Below are 21746 nucleotides of genomic sequence, written 5' to 3'. Positions count from 1 at the left end.
TTGGTTATCCATGTATTTATTTAATCAAATGCGCTTCTAGCTAGAATTTAATTTTAAAGTCGTGTGCTTTTTGAAATAGGCATTTTCAATATATATATATATATATACCATTTATATTTATTGGCATCTTAATATTGCTAAATAATTATGTATTTAATCGGAGTTGGGCGATGTTCGAATGGTTTTTTTTTTTTACCAAAATATAATGTTATTTGAATAGAATATTCGATTGCAAAAAATGATTGATTATTAAAAAAAAAAAATTATTTTCATTTTAATTAAATTTTGCCCAACTCTGGCATTATTTTGTTTTTCGACTGAACGCTGGATTTTTCATTCGACCTTACGCTTGGGACTTACCAGAGTTAACACGACAGAGTATATTTAACCGTATTACTATACCCTCGTAGGTTCTTTATGACGGAAAATTATCGAACGCTATAGTGTTCATGTACAATCCGGTAGCGACCGACAGTCAGCTGTGTTTGCAATCGACGCCGAAAGGAAATGCTTCATATTTCGTACACACACCACACGCGCTAATGTTGCAAGTAAGTATCTGAAAATATACTATATGATAAACCGTTACATTAAGTGCACAGCTCGAGTCCGTTAGCCATCCTTAACAGAACGAAACGAGTTGTCGGTGTAGTCGACTGTGTTACAACAATAATGTACACTCTTCTAAGGGGTCGTCTTACGATTTATGATTGTGTGTTCCACAGGACGTTAAAGCTGTCATCACTCATTCCATTCACAGTACTCTGAATTCCGTCGGCGGCATACAGGTACTGTTCCCGTTATTTGCTCAACTTGATTTGTCTGCCGAACCGCTGGATAAAAAGGACGCCTCCATATGGTATGCAAATTAATTTATGCGACGACAAATAAATGTTTACGCGTAGTAGGACCGACTCAAAACTTGTGTATTGATCGAATAAAGTACACATTAATCTTGCGCGACTGTTGAGCGTTCGAAAATCATTCGTATTTACTTCCGGCATAATTTAAACTCGATGTAATCCCAACCGTCTTACGACGTTTTTCATAGTGAAATCAATTTAAATATTTGTATATCCATAACATTAAAGTGTCAACACCGCAGTGTTTATTAAATACCGCGAAATAACTTGTTATTGGTTTCGATTATTCGATTTTCCACTTACAGTGAACGCGTTTGATGATATTATTTGCCTAGGGGTTGTTTCCGTTGTCATTAACTCGGCTATTTTCATGTTTAGCTGGAAACTACTAGGGTTTATCTGCGACATGGTGGAAACCTCACAGACCGTTCAACAGCATATGATTCAAAACCGAGGCTTCCTCGTTATCAGCTACATGCTTCAGAGGTCGTCCCGTGAACATCTGACTTTAGAAGTGTTGGGCTCGTTCTTACGGCTCACCAAACATCTAGTCACTTGCCTCACACCCAACAACGAGTTATTACTTAAACAGGTAACCTTTAATCTTAGTATCTGAATATCTATTATAATACTCTTTAATTCCGGCTTATGGCCCGTCGATGCGTTACAATGATGTAAATCGTTCCCAGAACCGAGATAAAACTTCTTAGTATAACAGTTTTTTGGAAAATCAACTTTTCGTAATTGAAATTATTTATTACAAATAACTGTTAAAATAAAACTTTTTAAAAAAAGTTCTATAACCATTTCAATCCCTGAATTGTTTACATATTATTTTTTAGCTATTTACGATCCAATATCCGTTTATAGGCCTATCTACCAAACACCTCCCCTCCGTTAATCCTTTGTTAGTTGTTCTTCGTTTTCCACTTATAAAACCTTGTAGGTTTTTGTCAATCCATGATTTTCTCGGACGCCCACTCGACCGTACTATATCCGTACGCTCTACTCCTCTGTTCTTGGGGTTTTTTTTTCTGGATTAAATCGCTCGCTTGTCAAACTATGCGTATGGACTTAACGTTTCCGCGTTTGTTTGCACAGCTTCTAGACCACATACTATTCAACCCCGGTCTATGGATATACACGCCCACTCACGTACAGACCAGACTATACACTTATTTGGCGACGGAGTTCCTCTCGGACACTCAGATCTACTCCAACGTGCGGCGGGTATCCACCGTGCTGCAAACCGTACACACCCTGAAGTATTACTATTGGGTGGTAAACCCTCGGAACAAAAGCGGTATCGTGCCGAAAGGATTAGGTAATTGAGGATCGCGAACAACACGAACGGTGGTTGTTGGTGGTCGCATTAAAAAAAAAAAAAAAAAACGATTCGATGCGCGTTTTGGTTTTCAGACGGACCGAGGCCAGCTCAAAAAGACATTCTCATCATCCGCGGATACATACTGTTGTTCCTCAAGCAACTGATGATGCTGGGGGTCGGTACGAAAGAAGACGAGCTCCAGAGCATTATAAACTACTTGACTACCGGTACGTGTATATTTCAGTACTCGACTATCCTCTTGCTTGCAAAACATAAAACAACTGGGACCTTTTGAAAACGGTTGAACGGTTTTTAGTTTGCGAAGACGAAAACTTACACGACGTTCTCCAAACGCTCATGTCGCTCATGTCGGAACAGCCCGCGTCAATGATACCGGCTTTCGACGTCAAACACGGTGTTCGGTGCGTTTTCAAATTAGTCGCATCCGAAAGTCAATTAATTCGACTTCAAGCGTTGAAACTTTTGGGATTCTTCCTGAGCCGCAGCACGCACAAGTAAGGCACACGCGTTTTACTTTTCGCCGGAGGGATGTAAAAAAGTTTTCACACATAGTTATGTAGATATTTTGAACCTTTTGACGTTTGCATACGTTTAACGTGTTCAGTAATAGTTATAATGTACCTACTCTGTTCTCTGCATGCGCCACTGCGGTGTGTATTGTTTGGAGTTTAATTTTGTTCCGCCGCCGTCTGAATATTCGTGTACAATTTATTATCAGTCGGTCTTTATCGTTATATGTATTCAACGTTGCGGAAGAGTTCATCATTGTCGTACGTTTTTCACAATTCTAAAGTTACTACTCTGTCAAACGTGTTTAGAGTGGTACGTTTTTATTTCTGTTCTCATTCGGGTTTGCCATGAAAACGACGGTGCAAGACGTATTAGTAATAATAATTGTTATTACTACCTAGCTTGAAACCGCAAATAAATGGTTTAACGAAGTGACGCTTTTTGTTTTGGAAACTTTAATAATATGTGCGCGTCCTAATAACTTTTTTTGAAACGTTAACTTCAATAACACTTTTTTCGTTGAAACACGTAATTAATATTTCTGACGTAGTTTTCTAAAGACAAACTATTCAAATATAAGTAACAATAATAAAAGGCCAGCACAGTAGGGTCAAAACATAGCGGTGACGCAGCATTTTGGATCGGGTAGGTCACAGGCTTTTAAGAATTATATCTGAAAGTGTTAAATTTAAAAAATACCTTCTCAGCTGATAATAATATATAGCTACTATAATTATTACACTATATCTACTACTTTACATCTTTACCACATGTCCACGTAGCTCATAACGAGGGTTCATACGTTTAACTTTGAGTTGTAATACTTTTATTAAAATAGACTAATTATTAAATAATTTGCAATTTACATACTTGCTGTATTTTGAATACATTTTACGGAATATCCGCTTAACGTAAAACTAAGTATGGTATTAGTTAGTGTGTAGAACGCCAGCGGCATTTTCACTGTATGGTAACTTGTTTACTGTATTTTATTTAATAATGTGTTAAGTTAATATTAAATTGAGTTAAAATCTTTTTTTTTTTTTGTAATTAATAACTACTTAATTTTCAGGAGAAAATATGACGTGATGAGTCCATTTAATTTATACACCCTTTTAGCAGAGCGATTGATGCTACATGAAGAAACTATAACGCTACCGACATATAATGTACTCTACGAAGTTAGTATATTTATTATTAAAACTCCAATATATCGAAAAGTAGAGATCGTTAAAAATACTTCAGCTTAAAAGAGATAATAAAATGTATGTCTCGAACATTTCCTCCTCTCTCCTCAAGTATACAGTTTACATATATTTTGCTCATTCCTGTAAAAATTGTGTGTTTAATATTTTTTATAACATTATTATATATCCAAACTATAGTTTGTAAATCTCAAATTGGACAATATTATTTGAAACGGATTAAAACGTGTACAATATTTTCTTGTAATTATTGTGTTATTGTTTTTTTGTAGATTTTAACAGAACGTATCAGCCAGCAGATTCTCTACACAAGACATCCGGAGCCCGACAGTAACTGCAGAATGGAAAATCCTAGTATGTCACAACTAAACTACAATGTTTTATCATTGGTGCTCTATTTCATATTATAATTTGAATGTTTTCAGTGATTCTCAAAGTCGTAGCCACTTTAATCCGTCAAGCAAAACCATCAGAACAACTGTTAGAAGTGAAAAAGATATTTTTATCTGATATGACTATCCTTTGTAGTAACAATCGTGAAAATAGAAGAACCGTACTGCAAATGTCTGTTTGGCAGGTAAGACATAAGACTTCAAAATGTATTCTGTATAATTGACTTCGTCATTTAATTTTAATTTTTTTTTTTTTTTTTTTAGGAATGGCTTATTGCAATGGCATACATCCACCCAAGAACGTGTGAAGAACAAAAAGTTTCCGACATGGTTTACAATTTATTTACCATGCTTCTTCATCATGCTATTAAACACGAGTACGGTGGATGGCGAGTATGGGTCGATACACTGGCAATTGTTCATTCAAAGGTAGTATTTATTAGTAGTTTTACAAAATGTTTTATTAATTGTGTTCAATTGCTTATTTTACTGTTCCAGGTTTCTTTTGAAGAGTTTAAACTTCAGTTTGCTTTAATGTATGAACATTACGAACGTCAACGCAGCGATAACATAACTGATCCTCGGTTGCGACAACAACGTCCAATTAGTACTATATCTGGTTGGGAAAATCAGCCTCCAGCGCCGCCCATTAATCATTCTCCGTCCGAAAGTCCAGTAAGACTTGTATTTTTTTTTTTTTGTCATTTAATTTTATCTTTGTACTTACAAATGTTAACTACAATTTAATTGTCCTCATTTAGGAATCAGTTGCGAGTACTCCAGTGAAAGATACACAAACACTGATAAATGGCGATAAAAATATATTAGAGTTACCAGAGTTACCAAATAATGATATTCGTTTAATGGAATGTGATGGGAAAGACCAAAAATTAGAAGTAGAAACAGATATAAAACGCCATGAAGAATCTACCGAAAATGATGGAAAATTAGATGAGATTTCTAATAAGAAAGACCACAAAGAAGACAAGTCGGTGAAAGAAATTTTCATCGAGAATATAGAAACAAAACAAGACATTAACAATAAAAATGACTCAGAAGAAAACATTGACAACTCTCATAACACATTAGAAGAAACAGAAATTGATGTTAAAAATAATCTTAACCAAAACGAGAATATAGATCTACAAATAGAAAAAGATAGAGAAAATAATGAAGTAGAAACATTGAATGGTTGTTGTACACAACAAAATGAACTAACAGTAGAAGTGACTGAAAAGGGTGAAACAGCAATAGATGAAAAAGTTCATCAAGATGAAGAATCTGTTGAAGAACCTGTACTTATAAATAGTAAAATATCTTCCATATCTAGTTTGGACAACGAGCAAATTGTTGCAAGTAAATTAGAAAATGACCTACAACCAAATGCACTTGCTGCAATTACTTCTACTGAACAATTGTTGAATAGTATCAACACAATGTTAAATGAAAATGAAGAATCTGCCATTATTGAGAACGGAACTGACAATGACATTTCTATAGTTTCCAGTAGCTCTGAAAATAATAAAGAAATAAATAACAAGTTCAACGGCAAAGTAGCTAATCAAGACAGTATTAGTAACAGCAGTGATAGTGAAACCACACCAATTACAGAATCTTCACCAAACAAAGTACTTAACGATAGAACTAATGAAGAACGAGATGTCGACCAATCAATATCTGTATTTACTATACAAACTTGTGATAATGTCGACAGTGACTGTTCAGAAGCATATTTGACGCCAAGTGACCTAAACGACACACCAAAAAAAATGAATGAGAAAAATTTTACCCAAACTGGTCCAATCAGTATTATTCATGCAGACGATTCAAATATGCCCATAGAGCATAATAGCAATCTTGAAACCTCGTCCGTGAACCCTATCGATACAAATTTAGATAACACAGATATAGTTGAGTGTGTTACAAACATCGAAATAGTTGAAAATAAAAGTACAATTGTGAGTAATGAAAATAACGAACAAATTGATCTTCAAACCCACAAAGAAAATGTTTCAGAAGGTATTGTATGCTATTTTATTGTAATTTATTTTTTCTGTTATTTGATATTTTTTTTATATAAGGAAACATATTATCTATAGCCACGTTAATAACTATTTTATATAAATATTACATTTATTCTCCCAATACTCTGACAATTATATAATGTGCCATAAATACTTTAGAGCATGCCTGTTATACTGTGTTTTCAATTTTCAAGTTGTTAAATGTTTAATAAGTAGTGAATTATTACTGATAAATTCAATTAAAATAAATTGAAAATGCATTTCCCCCATTACAAAACAGTGAATGAAAATAAATAAAACTAAATGTCTTTTTTTTAATTCATCACTTTATAATAATTTAGTTTAAAAAAATGTATTTTCCTTTTCAGTTTCAGAAAAAAATATTGAACTGACTAAAATTTCAGACAAAGTTGTTAGTGATATAAAATCAGCTGAAGGTAAAGTTCCAGGTACAAAAGATATATAATTTTAAACATCCTAAGTATCCTATTAAATTTCCAGTTAATACCGTGGAAGGAGAAACAGATGAGAAGACTAAAAAGAAGCCAGCCGCCCCAAGTGTGGATTCACGACCTATGTTCAATCCAGGTCCTTCGAGACCCCCGTTTAGAATACCGGAATTCAAATGGTCTTACATTCATCAAAGACTATTATCTGACGTTCTGTATTCCCTCGAATCCAACATACAAATTTGGAGAGGGTAAGATTCATATAATCTATTTATTATCTACAATGTTTTGACCGTTTCATTCTTGTTCTAGTCATTCTACAAAATCTGTACTGGATTTTGTTAATGGTTCTGAAAACGCAATATTTGTTGTCAATACTGTTCATTTGATCTCTCAGCTATCAGATAATCTAATCATTGCATGTGGCGGGCTGTTACCATTACTTGCGTCGGCCACATCACCCAATGTAAGCATCACAAAATACACTGTAAGGTTTACGGAAATTGTATTTGTTTTTATTATTTTAGAGTGAATTAGACATTATGGAACCTACCCAAGGAATGACTGTTGAAGTAGCTGCATCGTTGTTACAACGACTTGTGAACATGGCTGACGTACTAGTATTTGCTAGTTCACTGAATTTTTCCGAATTGGAAACTGAAAAAAACATGTCCAGTGGTGGAATACTTAGACAATGTCTACGTTTGGTTTGCACAAATGCAGTACGTAACTGTTTAGAATGCAAAGAGCGCAGCCGCCTTTTAGTTTTACCGTCACAGCCAAATAATCCAAAACAACTGCACCTACAATCTCTCATACGAGCTGGCCAGTCTTCGCCAAAAGTATACATTATGCCATTATATTGAATCTGGTGTAATCCTGTGTGAAATGACATTTTACTTGATGTGTTTACTTTTTCAGAGTTTGATTGATGGATCAACTAATCCGATACGTGATCCAGAGAAATTACTACAGGAAATGGATATTAATCGTCTACGTGCAGTTATTTATAGAGATGTGGTACTTCTATAATTGTGTATACTACTTGTTCAGCGTAATTTAACCATTTCGTTATTTTAGGAGGAAACCAAACAAGCTCAGTTTCTGTCACTAGCTATTGTGTATTTTGTATCAGTTCTGATGGTATCGAAATATAGAGATATACTTGAACCTCCAACAACTTCAATGCAGGTGCACGGAAGCACGCCGGCCAACAACCAAGCGCCAACCGAAAGCCCAACAAGTAAGGCATTTAACTTAAGAGAATGTCATGTAAAATTTGCTGTCTTTGTCCGCCGCAAACGAAATGTATAAAAAAACGTGTACTGCACTTCCAATATAGTAAAGCTTAATATTCAAATTTATAATTTTAAAACAAGCAAATAAAAATTATTTGTTTTATATATTTAACTTTAAATATCTACCTTAAAAATTATAATTTCGAAAATGTCTCTATCTATTGCGTGTAGATCAAGCAATTTTTTTTTTTTTTTGTAATATAAAATTTTGCTCTAAATCCGACCATTACGTTATGCTATCAAAAGTCCGGTACACGGTTTTCATGTATCCTATGTGTGACAGACAACACATTTTACTATTAAAACTCCATCATCTTAACAGGTACATTTAACAATGTCGTTCTGTAACAATAACCCACTTTAAACATAGTTTAGTGGCACTTAAATGTTGTGTCCCATATTTTGTTTAATGGATTTTAATGATAATCTTATTGTACCCAGATTGTCATGGTACAAGACCATTGTTCCCTCAATGGTCTCATCATGTATATCCCCAATTCTTACCTCCGTCGCATTCAATAGATCCACAAATGCCCCGTAACTTCAGCCATCGCAACATAATGTCACATTACGCTGCGCCCTCGTTAGGACATCAAGGTCAGATTGTGATTTGCACATATTGTGTTTCTGTTTGGTTTTCTTTATCATTTTTCATTTACCAGCATTAGCTACTCGAGTACAAGCATTTTCTTTTATGTTATAGTTTTGATAGTTGCTCAAAGCACAATTTTTTTATCTAAGTAGTATTATAGTAGTTTTGTTGTATAAGATATTAAAAATCATTTGTCCATTATTAGGCAACTAAAAAATATGTTTTTGAATTGTTTACAAAATTGTGTTTTTAATTAAAATAAAATAAAGCATAATTTTTATTATAATACATTCACATTATGAAGTATCTTTAATATTAACCAAAATACTTTACTATTATATATTACTACAAAGGACATTTAAAAAGTTAATAAGTCATAATAAAACAATTTATTTGAAGATCTCTGCAGCATTTCCTAATCAAAATTAAATTAGTCGTTGACTAGAATACAAGTATGGAAATATTATAAACTAATCTAGTCGATCTAAACATAGGTGTCAAAATCGGATATACATTTGACATATATCATATTAATTGTTTAGTATAACAAACATTTTTCACCTAGCATTTAAAAATAAATGAACTGTATTATGTATTATGTGTGGCTTGCATGTAGTAAGTAGTTATTCGTAAATAGAATATATAGGTAAAATTAGAAATTTGATCATGTTGCATAGTATTAAAGCATTTTTATGCTTTTAATAATATTAAGAAATAAAATTGCATGATAAGAAAAAAGTTTTTATATTTAATGCCTAATTCACACACATTTGTTTTAGCAGATGAGGAAGATTACACTGTAATGGCGTCAATGGATAATATAGATCATTCTTCACAGCCGTCAAATAACGCTTGTAATAAGGTAAATACTGAGAGAGGGTGTTATAAATAATAGTGAAATTCAACGATAAAACGTTTTTCTTATATATCATAAAAACATTATAACTTAATTATAATAAGTATTTGTTAAAATAATAAACTGAGATTTCAGTATTACTTTAGTTTAATTAATTTGCTTGGTGTTTTTCTAGAAAACTTGACGTTGAATTCTGTTATTTGGAATAATCCATAGAAAGCTTATAGGTCCAGTTTACTTAAATATTTAAGTCTAAACAATATGTAATCATTATGTTATTTTTTAGTCAAATCAAAAAGTGAATATTTTAATATTTATATTTTATAGAATACCTTTCTATTCTGTTATTTTTGTCCATATATATTTATAGCAACTGCTTCGAGTACCGGAATCGTCATTGGACGGTTATTACTTTCGCTACAAGCGTAAGGTTATAGATAAAACCGTATCGTCTCTTAAAAAGGTACTGGCTTCAATGCCAACCAACAAGACACACCGTTTATGAACACTGAAAATACAATTTTCACGCACACTTTACATGCATTCATGATTTTTAAATTTGTAATATTTTATTTATAGTATCACTGTGAATGATTATTTTGTGTCTGGCACACTTAAAATTAGGATTTCTTTTAGTCATTAATGTTATGTGATTTATCTTTATAACAGATTTTGTAATTAATTTTGTTTTTTTTTTCCAGAGTGTTTGTTCGGAAGAACTAGCATCTACTAGCTCGCAAGCATGTAGTGATGCCGACAGTAATGATACTGATAACAAAGCCAGTACAATAGTGTCAGCTCAAAATGAAGAAGCGTGGACTGACGTTAATCTCAATGAAGATTCTCAATCAAACAACGAAGATGGCAGACGAATTCACAGAGGTATTTGTTGTTTGATTGCTTAATACCAGTCTTTAATGGCAATATTGTTCATTTAGATGTAAGAGGAGATAAGCCGTTAAGTGAAATATCTGTTGTAAATGTTCCTGCACCTACTACTCAGAATGTTAATGTGCAAAATCCCGGACATAATGTTGAAGATTTTAGTTTAAAGAATGTTAATTTACCACATCAAACACACGTTCCTAATAGAGAAGCATCATTGACAAATAAGTTGGAAGCTGCACTCGGGTCTGTGTGTCCATTGTTACGTGAGATCATGGTGGATTTTGCTCCATTTTTATCGAAAACATTGGTTGGGTCCCACGGTCAAGAATTACTAATGGAAGGAAAAGGTAACTATTAGTATTTAATCTGGGAATGCAGTAAAATTTTAAAAACATAACCCACCACAAAAGTAGTTTTAGAATCAGGAAAAAAAGTAATGTCTATTTTAATTTAGTATATTTAATTTTAAATGTTTATATTTCATAATCTGGTTAAATTATTACATAGTGTACGAATTTCATTACTATAGGCAACCCCTATGAAGGTTAATCCAATGCTATTACTTTTTTTAACAAAAGTAATCCTCTCTACTATAAAAAACAGTATAGACGGTAAAAAAAAATGTAATTATATATTGTTATTATTGATATAATAGTAATAATGTTTTTAAGTTTTTCACTTGTATATGCTTCTTCTCCTGAACTTTGTTTTCAAAAAATGATATTGACTCCTTTAAGCTTCGTTTATGGTATTTAAACTATTATAATATTGTTATTAGGTTTGACAACTTTTAAAAATAGTCAATCAGTGGTGGAACTTGTAATGTTGCTGTGTTCTCAAGAATGGCAAAATTCATTACAGAAACACGCCGGTCTCGCTTTTATAGAACTTATAAATGAAGGGCGGTAAGTTTTATACAAATTTTAAAGATAAATAACAGTTACTGTAATTTTTTTTTTTATTATTAGATTACTGTCACATGCTATGAAGGATCATATTGTTCGCGTAGCCAATGAAGCCGAATTTATATTGAACAGGATGAGAGCGGACGATGTACTTAAACATGCAGATTTTGAAGTAAATACAAATTATAAATTAAAACAAAAATTGTTCACAGAAAATTTAAAATATATTTCCGTTTCTTAGGCTCAATGTGCTCAAACTACATTAGAACGCCGAGAGGAAGAAAAAATGTGTGACCATTTGATAACAGCTGCCAGGCGACGCGACAGTGTTGTTGCAAGTCGTATCTTGGATAAAATCTGTAATATTCTCTCAAACAAGCATGGTGCTTGGGGTTATTTACGCGAAAACGTTCCCACGAGGTAAGGCTGTTTTCCTGTGGATTCAATTTTGTCTTAAACACGGTTTTTGTTTTGGACATTTCAGAATGTCTCAATTTTGGAAATTGGATGTTTGGGAAGATGATGCCAGACGCCGCAAACGGTTTGTTCCCAATCCAAAAGGAACAACTCATCCAGAAGCTACGTTAAAAGCGGCTTTGGAACACGGCGCTCCTCAAGATGCTATACTTCAGGCTAGAGAAGAAGTTTTCCATGCACAGTTAGTAGCCATGAGCACACAAAGTGGGCCGGGTGGTCAGTCGTCTGATTTGCTTGACGATTCAGAACTTATGACTGATGACAGAGAACTGGACGTTGACCTAACGGGTGAGTAAACCGTACTCATGTTTTCACTAACCCTGTTTTATATGTCCAAAAGTATTTGTTCTAAACTTGTTATCGACTTGTCTAAATTTCAAGAAACCTTCTTTACTCTTTAAAATATCTCTTGCTTTTTTTACTTCAAAAATAATAATATTTATAGGCTGTAATCTAATAAGTTATTTAGAAATAACTAATTAAAAAAATATTTATTAGATAAAAAGTTATTGATCGGGAAGAACACTGTTGGATTTGTTGTAAAAAAGAGTAAACAATGTATCTTTTAGGAACTTTGGTGGGAATTTTGTTGAATAATTGCAACAGTAGATCATTTGACTTTCTGATTACTTCTTCAAAAAACAATTTTACTCTTTCGTTCACATTTTTTTTTCTTGATAATATAGTGTGTATTGGTACTAGTTTTTGTTGAGAATGTCGTCAAAAAATGTTTCATCCGCAATAAAAATGTTTTTTGTTTATCCCAAAAAAATGTTAATGACGTCGAAAAATTGTGATCACATTTTTGTGAGAAATACCAATACCGAATACGAATGTTTTATCCTTCATTAATGTTACAAGTTGTACATAACTAATACACGTAATAAAAATAGTTATTAGATATTAAAGTTTGCATGTATTTTGTTGCGGTAGGCCCTGTGAATATCAGCACCAGAGCTTCGTTGATCTCGGCCGGAGTCGTTGCACCTGGGATTGTTAGCATAACGTCGGCAGAACTCTATTTTGAAGTGGACGAAGACGATCCAGAATTCAAAAAACTCGATCCCGAGGTAAGAGCGTTTTGTAGTTGTATATATTATTAGTTTAGCTAAAGGCGATTTTTTTTTACGATTAATTTTGCACGACGATTGAGATAAGCAAAAATCGTATTCGCCTTAACGAAATAAGATTATAAATCTTCGATTGTGAATTTCCATTTACAGATCGGTAGCAATGCTTCTTCTGTTTTGTTTTTAAAGCAAAACATTTGTGAATAATCGATAGAAAGAATCCGTCTCATTTAAATTGAATTATGGCCTATAGTAATGCGACTTAAAATTTAAATACAATTTTGCCAATGTCGAATAAATCAATCTACGAGTATCTATGTCAAACGGCCTATGCTGAATGATCATTGTTGCATTGATGGAAAACGAATGAATAACTAACTGATCGTGTAGTCTGTAGGTATTATTTAACCATGTTGAAGATATACAAGCTGTGCATTGTTCATTTTGCTTATCAACGTACACAATTAAAATAACGAGCGACCGTTTTCATTTTATGACCCGTTCGTTTAGCGGTCGTTGTCATGGGAAAGATTTATCATTTGATTATCCATAGGTATACTATATAGAATAATAATACATATGAATGTATGTATATATATATATATATATATGTATAAAACTACTGTATAGGATTGTATCATTCACAATTTCACATACTATTGGTTCGACCGCATTTTTAAGTTCTGGTATCTAAACATTTATTTCTAAGACGCTTCTAGTCTTTAATAGTTTATACTTTATACAATTTATTTAGTTCCATATCTATTATTATGTTATGTCTAATTATTTATAACTTTAATTTTAATATGCATAAAAGTAATAATTCCGTACGTTGAAAATCAAAAATCTAACCATTTTGAAATACTGTAATATTCCATACTGATAATTAATACTGAGATAATTGTGGAATGATTATGTAACGACAGTTGATATGGTATATTGTAAACCCTAGTAATTAGTAATAATTACCGTTTGCCAGTTTCTCTTTAAAATAGCATTATATTTTGAACCCTATGAAGACAGGTGAATTAAAGATAGAAATGAAAAGATAAGGGAGGGAGTAAAAAATATGCACTTATATGATATTTCTAATAGACTGGTTCAAAAATACATTTTTTTTTCGCTCCCACAACGAAAAATGGTCGGTAAAAAAAATATCTGGTAAAAAGAAGAGATTTTCCGATTTTGTTGGGCTAGTCAAAAAGGTATTCTTAATTTTCCATTTTAATAACACACGAGATATACATGGCAAACCACTCTTAAAAATGTATCGAAATTATAGAAAATGCATAATAATTTTGAACGTTCACACAGGTTAGGTATAACCTAGCATTCTCGATTTGAATTTTTCTAAACGGAAAGTTTTAAAAATCTGCACGGCCGTTCAAACACTTTGAAAAATTGCCAACAACCCACACTAGGTAATAAGTGTAGCGTGTTTCGGTTAAGAATGATTTTCCCGGTAAAAGGCAATCACGGTGCTGCTGCGGGTCTACGGACGCTGTATAATTTACCGTGTTGTCCTGCGGTGACTACTGCCGGGTGTATTTAAAACCGTTAGTAAACATAAATAACTTCAAATGGCGTTCAATATCGACGTGTGTGTGTGTGTGTGTGGTGTATAAATTCGAAAACCATAACTCATTGCTTGTGCACTACCTATACCGGCCGGACTTGGTCTCAGGTCCGCTGGTCCAGAGATGTACGCGCGCCGTCGGTAGATGATGTATAGTAAAATTATTGTAATACAGTGTAGCGGACACGGGGCACCGCCGCCGGTTGATGGGGGGGTCACGTTATTATCATAACAACATATTATAAATATGATTCGGAGCCACCGCAGCACCGGCTGCTGTATGTAGAATATACCTACTGTCAAACACTACTGTTTGGGCACCACACACGCGCATAGTATAAATACATATATATGGTTATTAACTAGTATATTATATTATATAGAGAGGTATGAAATATTTGGACGGAATCAATTACCGTAAACGACATACCGCCTCCAGACCATTAGTCAACGATTTTGCTTGCGCCGTACATAATATAATATTATGTACGTCGGAGGGACACTTGGAGCAATATAATGTCAGTGTGCGCGGCGAGGCCCTCCTTAAAAAAAGTCTATCATATAATTAATAATTTTACTCCTTAGTCCTCTAACCGTGTTGCGTTCATAACGATTTCGTCTAATGAGCGCAAAAAGGTATTTACATTATTAATTTTGTCGGTAAAGCATCTCGCACATTCTATACAAAAACGTTGAAGTCCGTATCCACTTGACCGTAAAGCTGCGATGATTCTGTGATGTTATGATAAAAAATTCAAATCTTATTTATAAGATAGAGTTAGTTATTCAACAAAATTTCAATCCCAAACAAGGTAACTGTTTGGATAGTAATTCACGGTATTCTATCGGGTGACATGTATTTCGAAATAATTTGTTCACAAACCCCCCCAATAATATTTTTTACTATGAGACAAATAGGTTTGCAGTACCAATTAAACAAGACTTTTTACCCAAACATACCAAAATTCAGGGACAGGTTTGAGGTAGGGGCTAAAGGGTTAGGTTTTCCTTAGGCGGAGTTCCCTATAGAGCAAAAAATAGCAGTTAAATAACAAATCGCATAAGACAAAATAGTTATCATAAACTTAGAGATAATTATTTTCCTCTTTGATTAAGTACCTACTTAGTTTTTATAAATTCGTTTCCTCCACATCTAGTTCTACAAAGACAACTTTTTTAAAAGTATTTAAAAAAATATATCATTACTCATTAGCAGTGGCGCCGAGTCTTATAATTTTAAGTAAAACAAAGGCTAAACTTATCAACCTCCCACCCCCAAACTTGGTTTTAGTACCTTTAAGGCTATAATATCGTCCTTGTAATATTTTCCTTGGTCCACTCCTATCATAAATGAAGCAACAAGAACTTGAGTGGCCAGCTGAGAAATGATTTACCAATAGGTACTATAGCGTCTGGTATAGCTCGCGCGTGGCGCATAAGACATTGATATACTAACAAAATATTATCGAAGAAGGCCCTAAATTGTTTGGATTGCGGTATTCAAGATTTATATTTTACAATACATTATATTACCCATACATAATATTATATCGTTCGAACGGATAAAATTATGAATTGTCAAAACAAAAATGAAATAATGACTATAATATTGTTATTGCATACGAGTCGTATTATTTCCATACCTAATCGTATCTTCCTACGAACAGTACTCGATCAAGGGGCACTGCCGAATCGAAAACAGGTTGTTGCTGCAAGTATAAGTCCTGCATGGCTCCCAAAGCACTAAACGCCATGTACCCCGTCGAGAGGCGCCATTTAGTTGTATACTCCAGCAGCGTGGTGCGGCTACAAAATTATATTTGTTTTCTCCTTTCTCTCTCTCTGGTTCCTCTCTTGTAATATCTCAGATGGAAAATTAAATATAAATATATTATAGTACACACTCAGCTCGCCGTAAATATGACGTAATACCACGGCGCAGTTGTATTAAAATATATTAATTGATGCTACGGTAATACTCAATGGCGAACGTGAATGTGTACGATTTTGATTAGTAGGTATACTGGACCGCCATAACTTTAACAAAATTGAGTGCTTTGACTATAGTACTAAATATGTTACTTCTTAATACATACTAAAATGTTCTGGTGGTCATCTTGTTAAAAGCCAATCACAATCTTCGTAAAAAAAAGTCTTCAAATTCTAAAAATTCAAAACAGGCACTTAAGCACCCCTCAACAATATAATGACCGTTTGTGGTAATAACTGATGCCTCTTCATTTCGCCATTTAGCAAGATACAATATTACCTCACACTGAAATTATTGCAGTTGTTATGTGATAAAACAATTATTATTAGTTACGTAACCGAACGGTTTATACATTTTGTATTTGATGTAAAGTAAATTTTTTTGAAGCTGGCTTCTTTTGTTATTAATCATTTTGTCATGTGTGTGTGTGGCTTTGATGATGGTCATTTTTAATCAATATCAATATCAATATTTATATTACTACCAATCGTTTCCTAAACAATAATAATAATAAAGTATGATAAACGAATGCAATTCGTGTGGTCCGTGTTTACACTACAGATACTCAAGTAGTTGAAACATTATTTGATTTATGAGTTACCCGGACCACATACTGAGCGTAGGAGCGTTTTACTAAATTTTCGGCTATTATTTATTTTATTTCAATAAAAAACGGCAGACAGGTGAGACGCATCTGACAGCAGCGTGTTATTACACTGTCGTAGTGTAACAACACATTAAACAAATGGATATAACAACTAATAATACATTTACAAAACATGATGCACTAAAAAAAAAAAAACAATAGTACCTAATAATAATTGTTAAAAATTTAAAGTATCCGACAAGGTTGTCAACAAGTCGAAAGCTTCTTCGGAGGGACTAATATGCTTATGCGCAATGATATTATGTTGGAATTTAATTAAATATTGGATATTGCTCTTGTCGGTCCTCATTACAGTATATTTTATTAGCCTGTTTTCAACTTGTTCTCATTCCCTGCACCAGCTACACGGGTTTTTTTAAATTATATTATTAATTTGTATTATACGGAATATCTACATGTAAACTAACATTTTATAATTTGTAAATTATTTATATAAAATTGATTTTGAAAACTTCGAATAATTTATATGCAATATGAAAATTGCAAGAATTTTGAATTTCATTAATATAACTTATGGATAGAACACATTGACACGTCGTAAATCTCCATTTGGTTATAAACTTATTGGAGTTGGAGTGATTAATGGGCGCGTGCAACGCTATAATATAATATTAAATTGAAAATAATAATAAAATATATATAATATTTTCTTATTACCAAATTTTTAATTTATTTTGATTCAACAATTAATTATTATTGATGTATCTAAATGAGAAATAATTTGTTTTAAAATCTACCGATAATTTTGTAAGACAAAAAAATACCTACTAAAATATTATAAATGTTTTTAGACTTTTATAAAACGTACACGCGCATTACAGTTTCTTTCCAGTTCACATTTATAATAATATATTGTCGTGTTAATTTTATACAAACAACAAATACAAATTTAAGTGATTAAAAAATACGTTTAACGGGACGTGGCAAAAATCCTGATCTTTACGGCGTGTTATTTTATTATTTATAACAACCAGGAAAATTGAAATTATATGAGAAACGAGAAAAAATATCGTGCAGCGTTTATAAATCAATGAGTATTGGATGAATACATAATAATAATTTAAAATGATAATAATATCGTGGCCAACGACGTCGACGGCCGCCGAATTGGATGATGAATGGTCTCGAGTGGCGTCATTAGAGCGTAAGAGAGCCCTAGTCTCATGTCCAGCGCCCAGAGGCCAGACGTTCAGAAACCATTTATTATTATTACTGTTATTTTTATTATAATAATAATCAACGTCGAGACCCCGCGTGCTTCTTACGTACCTCTGTTTAGATACACACACGCGGTCTTGTGCCATTAAATTATTAACCGGTCAAATAAAAAATAAAAAACAAACAAGACGAGGGCGTAAAACTATCCATTCGACGACCCACCTCCTGCACTATCGCCGACGAGCCATCCTATGCGTATTATAATATCCTACTTTGATCTTGTATTCGCCATACAGATTCTACAGTCAGTGTGTGTGTGTCCGTACGCTAAAGATAATTATTTACGAGCCAACGGTTCGCCGCTTAGACTGTTGTGTATGGTTGCGAAACAACCACACGGATGATCGTGAACACGAACCCCCTCGGTGGTAGCGAGGATAGTCGTATATTTTAAATATATATATTTTTTTTCAATTTAACGTCGTTTCGTAGTACCTATATAGAGGTACTTCAGGTATCGCCTTGACGTTATATTAGTCTTCGGACGCGATCCATTCAAGCGAGCGGTTAGTGCCGTCGTCACCTCTCGACTAACCGGCTCCACCCGCCGCCCAGAAACCCATAACACGTGCACAACCTTATCCCCCCAGATTCCACCCTAATAAATGTTAAATATGAAGTGATATCCAAGTTAAATTCGGTGGGTATTGGAAATGTTGCTTGAACTTTGACAACTTGAGTTGGCTAAATGTTGATCGTTTGGTATACGGACAAAAGTGCGATAGTGTGTGTGGCGTACATTCGCAGGATGCTATTTATTTTATAATAACTTCTTCGCCAAAGCTTCGACTATAGCCGGATAAAACAAGTAACTAACCGATAGCAGCTGTTTATACCGTGTTGTGTTGACAAGCATCCCAATATCGTCGATTTTAATTTTTAATGGTGAGAATTAGCGTATCGTGACCGTTGTTGTTTGCCGGCGATTATAACCGGCCAATTATAATATTAACGTTGTCTCGTGCAATCCGGCGTCGCCTGGAATCTATATAAACACTCGCGAACCGTATAGTAAATTATAATAATGGCGGTGTTCAATGGCCCTACACACACCCGTTTAACGACTTCAGACGCCGTCCACTACAATATAGATACACCTTCGTATACCTACTTATATGTTATATAGTACAACCGTCTTGGCTCAGTTCGTTTTGCGTTTATAATTAAAACTTATGATCGTGACCACACTGAGTGATCACTATAATAATAATTACTAAATGCCAAAGCTGTTTCGGAGCCGTTTACCAGTTTTTGAACTGCGATCCCAATGTAATATTATATACATGTACGACTATATTACAATAAACAACAATAAAACGCGTTTGTTTTACCTGTAACGACTTGGATTTTGTAGGAATTCTCATATTATGTTGTGTCATGTGTGTGTGTGTGTGTTTTACGCAGGAAACGTCTAATTGGCCGTGCATAATAATTTACAAGCTAGAGACTATAGCTATAAATACATATTATAATGTTATCTGTGTGGTCAGGATGACTTCTCTAATTTAGTTGACCGGTGGACCCGGACCGAATGTCCTCTGTACGTTTCTCAACGGGTGTTCGTCGACAATCCTATAAAAGCAAACCGAGCACATAAATCACTGCTGTGTTTGTGTGCCTTATGAGCATCGTCGTCCGTTTTGTGAAATTAAAAAACAAACAATCGGACAAGCTCGAAAACTACTCTGTAACCCTCCCCTTCACCATAGCCGGTCCACGTATGACCGATGGGCGTGTATGTTAATATTTCAAATTAATTATGGCATCTATACAGTCGAAAAATCTTAACGCTGCGGGTAGTTTTTATTAAAAAAAAAAAAAAATACGATACCTAAACATGTATAATATGTTCATATGATATTTCATTATTATTTTTTTTTGTTCTGTAACTGTGGCCGTCATCACAAGAGTCCGGCTATTCATTATGCATATTACGCGGGACATCGCCCACCTATCGAGATCTTTTAAAGTGATATAGCTGGGGGCTTGACGCCGCCCCAGCCGTCTTCGTTAACCACACGGAAATACACATTTATTATTATTATTATTATTATTTGGGTATTTGTTAAATCTACCATATAAAACACACAACTTTAATTGCTTCAGGTACACGGCTGGGTTAGGACTTGAGACTTCTACGTGGTTATACGTTTCTATTAAGAGACAAATCGTATAAAATCAGTATTATTGAGTGCATGTAGTTAAGAAATACAACCGATTTTTTTTTTCATATTTCACAGAAGTTCCAGCTATATAATCGGGCACGTGACTTAAACCCATGGTTACAAATATTATAGGCCTCTCGTCTGAAAATTGTTTTATTCTTAATAAAAAAAAAAATTGATTCTGTTAGTTTATGGATTTTTTATAATGTATCTCTGGCATTGCCACTGCAACCCGTCCCTGATTCTCATACTACTCTCATGTATGTTTTCTATAAATGAACATTGTCATCATTTTCCCGTGATTCAAAAACAAAATAGGATTAGATCTCAACTGGACATCCACCGCGCATTTAACCGGTCAAACAAGGTTTTTGTCGGTTTATAGAATACACTTTTAGAGAACATACTTGGTGTACCAGCTCTTTTATAAAAATAGAAAACGTCGTCGGTGCGTTTGAAGTTGTGTATGATATCTGATTTATTACCACGTTATTTGTATAATAATTTTATTTTATCGAAATAATTATACAGCGATTGCGGTTAGGCCAGTTGTGACATACACAACCGTATATAAATACATAAAGCTATCTTTCCGTTCTGATCAACCTGGTTAACTGTTTGTAGCTTCAGTTTTCATAAACATTGTAGTGCACTATGTATTCAACTAAAAAGTGCACTAAGTGTCCATTTAAAAATTCCACGCGAGAGTAAAGTTTCAATTGCTCTAGGTCCACTTGTTACTTGTTAGTAAAGCTATTGCTCAAATACCTAAACAACTGTAAGCATTTTTTTTTATAACTGTAGACATGCAACGAATAACTCAATTTAGCAATAAAATATTTAACATTCACTATGTTCACTATTGTATACTTTAAGGTCTTAAAACTTACCGACTTAACCTAACATGTATTTATGTACCACATTAGGTTTTAGTTATTGATATATTGAAAATCAAATAACACATAAAACTAACTAAAGTAGGCATTAATCATCCATCCGGTAAAGAAAATTAGAATTTAACTGTTCGGACATCCTCTAGTCTCAATCTGGTGCTTGAGCCTAGATTATAGATAAACGATTTCCTTTACGAAGACTAGCCTGAAGATTGCGATATAAATTTAAACGACCTAAGAGCTAAACAACAGTAATTTTCCAATATTGCGCAATATGAATGTGATCACGTTTGTTTGTTTTTAATATAATTTTCATTATAGTGCGACTGAACCATTTTTCTGGATCGTTATCGCGCACCT

At 33.6% G+C, this 21746-nt stretch overlaps 1 protein-coding gene across 6 annotated transcripts in view; it reads left to right on the top strand.

Moving 5' to 3' along the window:
• LOC126846931 (neurobeachin) overlaps positions 1-21746 on the top strand; it is a 157219-nt gene that overhangs the window by 96245 nt on the left and 39228 nt on the right. For 4 of the 6 annotated variants that reach the window (XM_050586833.1, XM_050586830.1, XM_050586829.1 and 1 more), the window contains 27 exons: positions 411-551; positions 726-859; positions 1242-1455; positions 1965-2187; positions 2283-2417; positions 2507-2705; positions 3794-3902; positions 4199-4280; positions 4352-4503; positions 4583-4747; positions 4817-4993; positions 5080-6337; positions 6711-6779; positions 6844-7042; positions 7104-7257; positions 7319-7633; positions 7713-7811; positions 7872-8034; positions 8531-8686; positions 9464-9543; positions 10239-10419; positions 10476-10772; positions 11204-11330; positions 11394-11502; positions 11572-11750; positions 11815-12095; positions 12741-12877. In XM_050586833.1, the coding sequence (XP_050442790.1) occupies positions 411-551; positions 726-859; positions 1242-1455; positions 1965-2187; positions 2283-2417; positions 2507-2705; positions 3794-3902; positions 4199-4280; positions 4352-4503; positions 4583-4747; positions 4817-4993; positions 5080-6337; positions 6711-6779; positions 6844-7042; positions 7104-7257; positions 7319-7633; positions 7713-7811; positions 7872-8034; positions 8531-8686; positions 9464-9543; positions 10239-10419; positions 10476-10772; positions 11204-11330; positions 11394-11502; positions 11572-11750; positions 11815-12095; positions 12741-12877 (5535 nt within the window). Of the gene's footprint in view, positions 1-410; positions 552-725; positions 860-1241; positions 1456-1964; positions 2188-2282; positions 2418-2506; positions 2706-3793; positions 3903-4198; positions 4281-4351; positions 4504-4582; positions 4748-4816; positions 4994-5079; positions 6338-6710; positions 6780-6843; positions 7043-7103; positions 7258-7318; positions 7634-7712; positions 7812-7871; positions 8035-8530; positions 8687-9460; positions 9544-10238; positions 10420-10475; positions 10773-11203; positions 11331-11393; positions 11503-11571; positions 11751-11814; positions 12096-12740; positions 12878-21746 lie in introns of all 6 variants that reach the window. The other 2 variants (XM_050586831.1, XM_050586832.1) reach the window with 2 other exon arrangements.

This window comes from Adelges cooleyi, unplaced genomic scaffold, assembly GCF_023614345.1.
Source record: "Adelges cooleyi isolate 19-005CV unplaced genomic scaffold, UGA_ACOO_1.1 ACOO_flye_CR_arks_rails_tigmint_CR_PRNA_9, whole genome shotgun sequence".
NCBI classification, from domain to species: domain Eukaryota; kingdom Metazoa; phylum Arthropoda; class Insecta; order Hemiptera; family Adelgidae; genus Adelges; species Adelges cooleyi.
Note: the sequence above shows the minus strand (reverse complement) of the source record. Positions and strands in the feature narration are given on the sequence as shown.